Genomic DNA, 11,612 nt, shown 5'->3' with positions numbered 1-11,612 from the left:
TTGTAGTCCCACCTACTCGGGAGACTGAGGCACCAGAATTGCTCGAACCCGGTGGGCAGAGGTTGCAGTGAGCTCAGATCTTCCAGCCCGCGCAACAGAGCAAGACTCCATCTCAAAAAGAAAAAAAAGACTCCTTTAGAAATTGTTGCTATAGGCCGGGCGCAGTGGCTCACGCTGTAATCCCAGCACTGGGAGGCCGAGGCAAGTGGATCACCTGAGGTCAGGATTTTGAGACCAGCCTGGCCAACATGGCGAAACCCCATCTCTACTAAAAAAAAAAAAAAAAAAAAAATACAAAAATTAGCTGAGCATGGTGGTGTGCACCTGTAGTCCCAGCTACTTGAGAGTCTGAGGCAGAAGAATTGCTTGAACCCAGGAGGCAGAGGTTGCAGTGAGCTGAGATCAAGTCACTGCACTCCAGCCTGGGCAACAAAGCAAGACTCCGTCTCAAAAAAAGAAAAAAAGGGGGGAAAAAAAAAAAAAAACAAGGACACTCCCCACTTCCCCAACACACACAAATTGTTGCTATGTCCTGTGAAAATGGCCTTCAAAAGAAACCTGAATTTTTATTTGTTACTTGATACCTTGTCCTCCTGATAATGGTATAATTGGCATCTCCTTGTTTCTAAACTGTATAAATACCTGTCATCACTCTTATCAGGTTAGAAGAAAACCCCTCGTACTCTCTTTCCCAACATGCCTGGAAAGAGTCCTGTGACTGTTGGTTTTCTCACTTTCACCAAGAAATTGAGATTCTTGTCTCATTTGGCAGGTCCCACAGCAGCTGTCCCTGGTCGTCACTCAAACCACCTCCAGTGGTTGTTCCTGGGCCTCCAATGACTCCCTACGGCCTCTGCCCATGTGGCCCCTGTGGTTACAACTGTGGCCCTCCTGACTCATTAGTAACTCATTCTCCCACTGCACAGCTCAGGCTGTGTTGGTGGGAAACCTTTCTCCACGCCTGGTGCTTGCTTCCTGGGAAGGGAGGCCAACTAGCCTACCCTGATCCCACTCAGCCCCTGAGAAGCGGCAGGGACTTCAGCGGATTACCAAATTGGAGGAGAAGGCCCACCCACAGACAGCATGTGTCTCTGCCTTGCCCTTCTGCCAGCAGTCACTGCTGCCTTGAAGGGCAGGCCTCTGCAGTTTGCCTGCAACTGGGTCTCGAGCTCCCTCATTCTGTAGTTCAGTGGGCAAGTGCATTTGACCTGACTGCAACCAGCCTCTATCAGTAAAAAGTAATCATGTGGACACCTGCTGACCCTTTTCCTCAATCCATTCAGAAGTCAGGTGGTTAAGAGAGGCACTGTCTCAAGAACATGTGCCCCAGTCGGAAGCAGTGAGCCAGTGTGGGCCAGGCCACTCCCATGGCCTTCCCACCAGGGAAGTTAGAAAATCCCCATCTGACCTCCTTTTTTGTTGCTTCTTTTGAGATAGAGTCTTGCTCTGTTGCCCAGGCTGGAGTGCAGATCTCGGCTCACTGCAGCCTCTGCCTCCTGGGTTCAGGTGATTCTCCTACCTCAGTCTCTTGAGTACCTGGGACTACAGGTGCCCACCACCATGCCCGGCTAATATTTGTATATTTAGTAGATATGGGGTTTCGCCATGTTGGCCAGGTTGGTCTTGAACTCCTGACCTCAAGTGATCCACCCACCTCAGCCTCCCAAAGTGCTAGGATTACAGGTGTGAGCCACTGCGCCCAGCCACCATGTAACCTTCTGACCCTTTTTAACTGTGTGAGGCCTTGGGTGAATCATGAGACCTTTTCATCTTCCCACCTGGCAACAAGTGAGACAGAACTACATTCTGCCCAGGTCTAGGCGTCTCCTCGAAGAAAACGACGAAAGGAGTCTATGTGTGTCTGCAGGGGCCTAGTGTGGTATGGCCATTTCAGTGCAGCTGAAGATGACAGGGACACCGAAGTGGGTACAAAGCAGCCACCCATCTCATTTGGTTGTCCCCCTTTTCTAGGCCTCCACTTTGAGGGCAGGAGCTGTATGTGTATATGCCCCTCACACAGAAATCACTGCAAGGCTCAAAGAAGAAATCTCACATTTAATTCTGATAAAGCTTAAAGTGGCATCTACATAAATGAACATGTTTCTGAGTGAAAATAGTACAGCTACCGGCCCTTGTTTCCCTGAAGTGATAAACCACATTTTCCTTATTCCTAAATAGTCCGGCACACCATAAATAACCAAATGCCCAAATCCTAGATGCATATGTTGCTATATTCAACACATAGACATATTTCAATATGAACCCATATACACCTTTTTGTTGTTTAACAAAACACGTGTCTTGGTCAGAAAATGTTACTGAATTTTACTTTAACTACCAGTAGCTTTAAGAATAAATGAGAAGCACCACTTCTGCATTCCCAAGCATGAAGCAAGTCCTGGAACTCCCCACGAGGCCCTAAGCCCAGATGGACCAAGAGGAGGGGAGGCTCAGCAGCCCTGATCTACAAAGGGGCCTCCCAGCAAGGCCAAGGAGTTTGGGGCTCTGTCAGGAGCAACAGGCCATCGGCTTCCAGCGTGGGTCAAGCACAGAAACACCTAGACAATGCTCCACCCTAGCCAGGTCCCTCTCTCAAATCTGGTTCTCGAAACCAGTGGCTCTGCCTTCTCTAAATTGCAGGCACCAAAGAAACAGGATTGCCCTTGTACAGGGAGTCATATAACTCCCCTCTAAAAGGAAATCAGTCCAGGAATTGCACACTGTGATCCTGCTGTCTCCCCAGATGCTATACCACACCAACTTTTACATTCCCAAGAGCAGAGGCCAAGATTGGGGATTCTTCCAAATGTAGGGGATGCGCCTTGTGAAGGACATGAGTAGAAAGCATGACTAAGCCACTGACACTCCCTAATCCCCTTAATCCCACAGACTCAGCATTTGGGGGAACACTTGCTTGTGACTCATGAAACGATCATCCATCAAACAACAAGGTAAACCATTTTCTTCCCGTTGATGTTTCTGGTCTTCAGCCCCAGATAACGGCGGCTGTTCTTCTCTGGCTGCCCATACAGCATGTCAATAAAGAACTCAGGCTCATCTTTGGCCTTAGATCGTGAGGTCAGAAAGCTGAACATGGTTCTCAGCTTACGGCACAAATAGGTCATTGCTTCCACTTCATCTGATGGCTCCTCATACACAGGCTGCTTCATTTCCTCGTATGCAGACAGAATTACAGCCTGAAATAAGTTGATCAAGACACAGATCATCACCAGCATGAAAGATGAGAGGAACAGGACCCCCAGAATCCTGTTATTGGAAAATTCAGTGTTCTGGAAAGCTGAGACACAATAGGAAAATACTGTCTGAGTGGAATGAATCAAGTTACTGTAGTTCCATTCATGCTGACCAAACACCAGGTAACCAAAAGCCATATATACAAAGAAATACACGGACACAACAAATGCCATGTGGCAGATGCCAGGGAGGGCAGCCTGGATGGCCCTCTGAGCCAGGCGCACATCGTAGAAGAATCTGGAATACCTGAGGGTCTTCAAAATTGTCAGAAATAACAGGAAACCCAAAATTATCCTCATGATGTGATCTGCCTGAGAAACTGCATGAAAGGGAATGAAGTCTTCAGGGTTCGACAAGTAAAACTGAATTATGCCAGTGGCCAGGAAATGTTTCCTGAGAAAGAGCACAATCAACACAGTAAATATGCATTTTAAAGCAAAGTTGAGCAAATTATACACACTTCTCACATAGGAAGCTCTTTCTTGCATAATGATACAACCCTCATCCACAACGTAGGCTAAGAAAAAAATGAGAATGGCCACATACAAGTAGATTTCTGCTGAAGTTTTTCTGTCAAAATCAGCAAGTGAAAAAGAGTACAGAGATATGCTTGTGTTGACAACTCCTAACTGAGAGACCTCAAATATGACTGAAATGCTACAGAACAGATTTACATCTGGATTAAAAGTCGTTAATTCCAAAACCACAGCCCATGTCTTCTCATCCAGCCAATTGCTTTCTTGAAGTTCTTTGAGCCTCAGTGTGGAATTAAACTGCTGCTGTTTTGGAAAAAAATAGAGTGCATATCCTCCAGATCCATAGGTGTGTAGTACTCCATAGGAATAATACAACCATTGCTTTCCTTGAGGCTTATAAGTAAATCCATTGGTACTCTCATCTATAGCCTGCTTATCAACTTCATTCCAAAAGCCAGAGTAGTTTTTTGTGTCTTCTGGGTCAATGCCATATTTGGGATGACAATGAGTTTCTCTTCTGATGCTGTTTTGCACAAACTTTTCGGCAGGTAGACACATTTTTTCACTAGATTTTGCTCTCACTTGCCTCATCAATGGAAGGCCAAGGATTTTAGATGAGCTTCCAGGAAGAAATGTTGGATTCAGGTCATTGTGCAACAAAGGCAACAGCACGCTCTTTAGCCATCTATAGATGTCTTCTAGCTTAGTCACGTTAGCAAGATCCATAGAGAACCGATCACGAATAAACTGGTTATAGTAAAAGCTGTCAATGTGACGTAGTAGGACGATAAGGATCAACAGAAGGGCTAGAAAGATAAAGTGAGTTAGAATGTAACTCAGAAACAGGAGTGCTCTTCTCTTGATCCTCTTCTTTCTTTTGAATATTCTGATTTCATCTTCTGTAAGGGGTTGGTACATCCTCGTGCCTCGGATTCGGACAATCTGGTCATGTATCCTCTGCATTTCTTCTGGATGCATTCTCATTCCATCCAACCTGATCTCAGTATATTTATACTTGGTTGACCACGAAAGGTTTTTGCAATACTTGGGTTTATTTGTTCTGAAGCCTGACAAGAGTATAATTTTAGATGGCTGCACCAGAAAAACTGACTGACAGAATGAACAAAAAGATGCAAAGAGCCATTCTATTGACTTGTCATAGCCGTAAGTCAGTCCGTAAAATACGATGAAGAATGAGGATATGCTAGAAGTAGCAAAAACCAAAAACCATGCAACATAAACACACCACCAAGGCAGGATGATCTGGGGTTTTTTCTTAAGCTGCTGGAGATCCTGTTGGGAAGGATGCTCTTTGGAGTGGACATCCTGATTGTCTTCTATGTTGTTATTGGAATTTGTATTTGGCCTGGGGGTCTCTGGGGTCTTGATTTGTGCTTTCCTATGCCTGTGCTTGGGTTTGGAGGTTGCCTTAGGAGAAGGCTTTGGAAGCCTGGGCTTTCCTTTAGATGCAGGTTTTGCAACCTCCCTGGGGTGTGCCTTAGCAGTTTCATAAGCATGCCATTTTCTTAAGCATTCTTCCCAGTGCTCACTTGCTTCTGACATTAGAGGATGATTTTGAGGAGATACCTCCTCTAGATCCGCTTGAGGTTTCCTCTGGGAATAGGTGAACAAAAAAGTTATTAATAATTGCACAGGGATTGTAATTAAGACACTTTCAATTCCTATCATCATTGATCTCATGTACCTCCTCTCTCTTGACTCAGTTTGTTCTTGTCTATTTAGATTAAAGAACATAATGTTACAAAGAAGAGAGCTTAGCAACATTGCTAAACAACAGGACAATCTCTGGAGCCTATTGAATGTTTTAGCAACAACACTAGCAAAAATAGAGAACCACATGTGGTTTTTCTGGAGATTACTACTCACATCTATAAAGAAAAAGTCTTTTCTAGTCAGAGGCTCATCTGGATGGGTAACGTGAAATGTTCTGTCCAAAGTGGTATCAATAGAAAGCCATTTCTGGCATATGAACAGCCAAATGTGCCTGCTAAACAGATTTTCCACTTTGATTCTACTTAAATACCAGCTAGGCGAATGACCCTCGTTGTTGTGCCACACACGGATGGAATGGATGTCCCCCAAGTCACTTTTTGTCGTTAGGAGGAAAGTGTTGATGCTACCTCGGTAGAGAGTTGTAAAATGTGGATGGCTTAAACAATGCACATCACTGGTACTCACATTTCCTCTAAGTTGCACAAAGACATTGGCCCTGGTCCCAGACCCCCAACGACTTCCTGTAAAAATAGTCACCAAGTAGCATAAATTATCATAAGGATCATTATCTGGTAGAACTATCACATGCCCCCGAAGATGCTGGTCAATTTCATCCCTGTATAAGGCCCAAAAAGCTAGGATCACGTATAAGAGAATAATGGAAAGCACAGTGAAGAGAGTCACAGGGTTTTGGTGAAGGCTCTTGATGATGTTTAACCGTAGATCCACAGGATTAGGGATCACAATCATCTTGGCCATCACATAGTGGGTACGCAGGTGAATGTTGGTGAGTCCGACTGCGCCCAGCTGTCGTCTGGCCCTCACTATGTTCTTGCAGATGCAGTGCACGTCATGCCAGCTGGTCTTCTCACCAAGAACGCAGTAACCCTCTCTCCATTCACTCTGGATCCCATACATGTCCAAGCACTGGATGCTGAAAATAGAAATTCTCACTAGCTCGTCATTAGGCTTCATGACAAAATGAGGTGCCTGCAGAACTATGGATACAGTACAGTGGGGAGAGTGGCTGTGCTGAGCTATGAGTTGCAGCAGGGACACGGGGAGACAGACTACACGGGCCTTCTTCACTGTGCAGGCCGAGTCAAACAGGGCGCTCTGGCTGGCAACTGGAGGGATGTCATGAGGCACTAGGAAGGTGGCGACCAGTGCTGTGGGAGTGATCTGACTGCCTCTGTACACCAACACTGTGAACAGCACCATCACTTCTGTCACTATGTGGACCAGCACCTCCCTAAGCACTCTGCTGTCCACTTGAAAACTAAACCCACCTGTTGTCTTCTTTGAGGACCCATCAACATCTCCGTTGGGTCCCACTGTGAGATTAAAAGCTGCAAAGGTCAAGTTTTTCCTGATGAGGTACACTTCCGCTACATCAGGTGTGATCTCTAGCACGCTACCATTATCTGCAACTCCTGTCATTCTGAATCCAAACACCTGTACCGAAGTGTTTTCCTGATCATTTAACCAAGGAAAGGGGTCATTTGTGAAATCACAAAACATTGTGGAAATGGGAGCATTTGCAGACAGACCAGGAACACTGCTCGCATTGAGTGTTGGATAAAAACAATTTCTGCAGTGTTTCTCATTTCCGAAGACCTGGGTAACATCCCACTTTTCAACTTTCTTGACATACATGTTGAAATTGGGGGTTCTCATTGAGGTGGTTTTGTTCCCTGGCACTTTATTAGCCAGTATTGTGTCTGATAAAGATTCTATTACATAGAAAGGATCTTTAACCACTTGGTGAGGAGAAGTCATTTTAAGAATATTAGACAAACTAATTAATATTCCAGTGCTCACGATTTCTATTTGTTCAGATTGAAAGCGTTTATCTTTTTGTTGATATTCTTGTAGGGCTTGATTTGCCTGCCATATCCTCATGGTGGCACGTTTCTGAGCATCCCAAATGAATTCAGAGGGTTTCTGGGTTAATTTGGTAATAGTCATGACTACCTGGCCAATTTCCACCAAAGTGCTTACAGGAAGAAGGAAAGACTTATTGATGAGGTGTTTTCGGAGATTGACTCTGTCATTTTGGAGAGGTAATTCAGTTTTCATGTTATTCAAAACGGAAGCTACTATATACAGTAAGTAACCTGCAGGTAAAAAATCCTGCTTTTGAATCAAAGTAGACAGCAATGAACTTGGTCCCATGGTGAAACTGAGTAACTGATTCAACACAGTCTTTGATGAATTTTTGTCAGTGGGAGCTTGTGCAGTGGCATGCAAAGTCACCTGAGAAAAAGCTCCTAGAGAGTCATAGACTTGGACATATATCTTCAAGGCATATTGATTAGCCACCATACCAACAGGGAGAAAGGAAGGGGGTGATGTGGACTGAGGCCCCAAGTACAGGATGGTCCCCAGGGTGTTCTCTTTTACTGAACTTATTTCACCAACACTGTGCAAATCAGAAACAATTATTTTATATGTAAGAGGGACGTGCTTATCCCTAAAATTACTACACTGTACAACAAATTTAGTAATAAGTGCAACTCCTTTAGCTGGATTAATTTTGCATTCTCCGATTTGAGGGCCATGGTTAATAATAAAGGAATGCCTGAAGACTGAGGTAGCTCCACTCCAACTTGCTAGATGTAGAGAAATTGAAAACTCAGCTTCCAAAAAATGCTGAAAAGCAAAAGCTTTTATAGACAGATAAGCACCATTCCTTCCTGTTACAGTTTCCCCCATCCAATCAAATAGCATCTCACCACCTGAAGAAGACAAAATTGACCATGTATAGAAATCACGGCTTGCACAATTTGTGCAATTTAGGAACAAAGAAAATCTATCAGAGACAATGAAGGTTCTCTCACAATTTTCGATACATGTGATGTGGGCTATGGCTTTTGGTCCTTGGAGCAGGTGGACCCTCTTATCAGAAAAAGCTGTCCTAGAGTCCTTCTGAATCACCATTCTGAAGAAATACACGTGGTCGCCTTTAAGTGTTTCCGGCAAAAGTGTCAGTACAGGGCCCGTGGCCCAGGGCCACTTCAGATTAGCTTGCTCGGGGTGACAGACTTCCTTGCTCCCCAGGATTATTCGATCCCCACGGTAGTTTCTGGGATCTGTGGTACAGTACCAAAAGAATTGGAGTCCCTGTAACGGGCTGTCCGCATCTGGGTCCGAGGATGTGGACCCGTCCAGAATCAGCTGCTCTGTGAAATTAGCTGTTATGTTGACATCGCCAAGCATCACCGCCTGCAGGGAACTCCTGACAATCCAGACATAGACGGCGTCCGAATCTTTCACCTCGGGCATCTTGGGGTTCCTTGTGGTGATGGACACCGTGAAATTAAACACATACACTCCCCACTGTAACGAATTGCTGGGGATGTGAATGAACAAGGGGCTCTTCCTGATCTCGAGCTGGGGCAGATCCAAGGGCTGCGTCCAGTCGGGCGCGTGGCCCACGGCGGGTACTGAGAACACCTGCCAGTACTGGGAGATGGCAAGCGCAGCCGGGCAGTCCAGCTGCACCGAGGCGTTGATGGTGGCCTCCGCCTTCATGCTCAGGCGCACGGGGGCGCCCCTCTGGTCCGTGTTGATCCTCACGCGCTGGATGACGCAGGCGTTTATCTGACAGGAGACGGACGACTCGACGGCTCTGTGGCGGGATGAGTTGACGACCTGCAACATCAGGCGCGCGGGACCGTCTGTGGGGCACTCGGTGCGGGCCACGAAGCCCGGTTGGGGCCGCGGGTCCGGCGCGGCGGAGCGCGGGAAGACGCGGGCCGCGGGGGAGGCCGGGCGGGCGGCGCCGGGTCCGAGCAGCCGCAGGCGGAAAGCCCAGGCCAAGCGCCGGGGCCAGCGCGGTAGCGGCGCGAACCACGTCAGGGAGAGGCGACCGCCGCGCGCCGTGAGCTGCAGATCGACGAGCGTGGGCACGGCGGGCCGGGACAGGCGTTGGGCGCTGAGCAGGACGCGCAACACAAGGCAGTACCAGCGCCACCTGGCCCCTCCACGGGGGAAGCAGAGGCTGCCGCGGCCGCTCAGGACCACGCCGCCCGCCCGCACCGCGCTGGGCCGCAAACTGAGGAGGGCGCGGCCGCCGCGCACCCCGAGGCCCTGGGCGCCCCTGAGGAGGCCTCTGGGCGCCCCGGGGACGGCGGCTTGTGCCTCGCGAGGAGCCGGCGGCAGCGGGAGGCGGCCGAGGCTCAGGCCCAGGCCCAGGCCCAGAAGGAGGAGAGCGGGCCCAGGCCTCATGGCGCCGACCCAGGAGAAGCTGGGAGGCGCCGTGGAGGCCGCGAGGCGCGCCCAACTGCCGCGGGGGTCGCGGGGACAGTGGGGGTCTCGGGCGTCGGAGGCCACGGGCAGAGGGGTCCCAGGTACAGAGAGTCCCAGAGAGCAGCTGTGACCTCGGAGCTGGGGGTCAGTCGGCACTGGGGGCTTTGCGGGTACCCCTCCCCTCTCCGTCGCCAAGTGTGTACAGGCCCAGGGTCAGGATGGCTCTGGAGGGCGGTTCAGCCCCGTGCAGACCACAGACAAGGAGCTTCAGCAGGAACCCTTGGGAAAGCCAGTCATAGCGTGGGAGATCAGGAGGAAACTGAGATCCCTGGGTGCACAGGAAGGTCTGACTTTCGGTTTCTTTTTTTGGGTTCGCTTTGCTCTTTTCTTTCTAGCTGGCTTGGAGTGTTTTGTTTTGTTTTGTTTTGTTTTGTTTTGTTTTGTTTGCTTGCTTGTTTTTTGAGATGGAGTCTCTCTCTGTCACCCAGGCTGGAGTGCAGTGTCATGACCTCAAGTGATCCACCCACCTTGGCCTCCCAAAATGCTGGGATTACAGGCGTGAGCCACTGTGCCTGGCCTCATTCTTTTTTTTTTTTTTTTTTTTTTTTTTTTTGAGACGGAGTCTCGCTCTGTCGCCCAGGCTGGAGTGCAGTGGCCGGATCTCAGCTCACTGGAAGCTCCGCCTCCCGGGTTTAGGCCATTCTCCTGCCTCAGCCTCCGGAGTAGCTGGGACTACAGGTGCCCGCCACCTCGCCTGGCTAGTTTTTTGTATTTTTAGTAGTGACGGGGTTTCACCGTGTTAGCCAGGATGGTCTCGATCTCCTGACCTCGTGATCCGCCCGTCTCGGCCTCCCAAAGTGCTGGGATTACAGGCTTGAGCCACCGCACCCGGCCTCATTCTTTAACTCCATTTTTGCTGTATATTTTGGGACTTGATTGATTGATTGATTGATTGAATGATTTTAGAGACAGGGTCTTGCTCTGTTGCCCAGGCTGGAGTGCAATGGTGCAATCATAGCTCACTGTAACCTTGAACTCCTGGGCTCAAGGAATCCTCCTGCCTTAGCCTCCCAGACTATAGGTCTACACCACTACCCCTGATTGATTTTTTTAAATTTTTTATTTTTGTAGAGATGGTGTGTCTTGCTGTATTTCACAGGCTAGTCACAAACTCATGGTCTTAATTGGCCCTCCCCTGTGTTAGTCCATTTTCATGCTGCTGATAAAGGCATACCCAAGACTGGGAAGAAAAAGAGGTTTAATTGGACTTACAGTTCCATATGGCTGGGGAGGCCTCAGAATCAGGGCAGGAGACAAAAGGCACGTCTTACCTGGTGGTGGCAAGAGAAAATGAGGAAGACGCAAAAGTGGAAACCCCTGATAAAACCATCAGATCTCCTGAGACTTATTCACTGCCACAAAACAATATAGGGGAAACTGCCCCGATGACTCAATTATCTCCCACCAAGTCCCTCCCACAACATGTGGGAATTATGGGAGTACAATTCAAGATGAGATTTGGGTGGGGACACAGAGCCAAACCATATCATTCCACCCCTGCCAAATCTCATCTCACATTTCAAAACCAATCATGCCTTCCCAACAGTCCCCTAAAGTCTTTTTTTTTTTTTTTTTTTTTTTTTTTGAGACGGAGTCTCGCTCTGCCGCCCAGGCTGGAGTGCAGTGGCCGGATCTCAGCTCACTGCAAGCTCCGCCTCCTGGGTTTAGGCCATTCTCCTGCCTCAGCCTCCTGAGTAGCTGGGACTACAGGCGCCCGCCATGTCGCCCGGCTAGTTTTTTGTATTTTTTAGTAGAGACGGGGTTTCACCGTGTTAGCCAGGATGGTCTCGATCTCCTGACCTCGTGATCCGCCCGCCTCAGCCTCCCAAAGTGCTG

At 48.3% G+C, this 11,612-nt stretch overlaps 1 protein-coding gene across 1 annotated transcript; it reads right to left on the bottom strand.

Moving 5' to 3' along the window:
• Positions 1 to 2,035: 2,035 nt before the first annotated feature.
• On the bottom strand, positions 2,036 to 9,787 carry PKDREJ (polycystin family receptor for egg jelly). The gene has a single exon (XM_010366434.2). It carries the CDS (start codon positions 9,693 to 9,695, stop codon positions 2,940 to 2,942), a length of 6,756 nt encoding a protein of 2,251 aa, XP_010364736.2. The 5' UTR covers positions 9,696 to 9,787; the 3' UTR covers positions 2,036 to 2,939.
• Between the last annotated feature and the right edge of the window lie 1,825 nt (positions 9,788 to 11,612).

Source organism: Rhinopithecus roxellana, chromosome 13 (genome assembly GCF_007565055.1).
Source record: "Rhinopithecus roxellana isolate Shanxi Qingling chromosome 13, ASM756505v1, whole genome shotgun sequence".
NCBI classification, from domain to species: Eukaryota; Metazoa; Chordata; class Mammalia; order Primates; family Cercopithecidae; genus Rhinopithecus; species Rhinopithecus roxellana.
This window is presented reverse-complemented; position numbering and strand designations above follow the sequence as displayed.

Coding starts and splice junctions, on each gene's coding strand:
- PKDREJ (XM_010366434.2), bottom strand. CDS start 9,695: ATGAGGCCTGGGCCCGCTCTCCTCCTTCTGGGCCTGGGCCTGGGCCTG.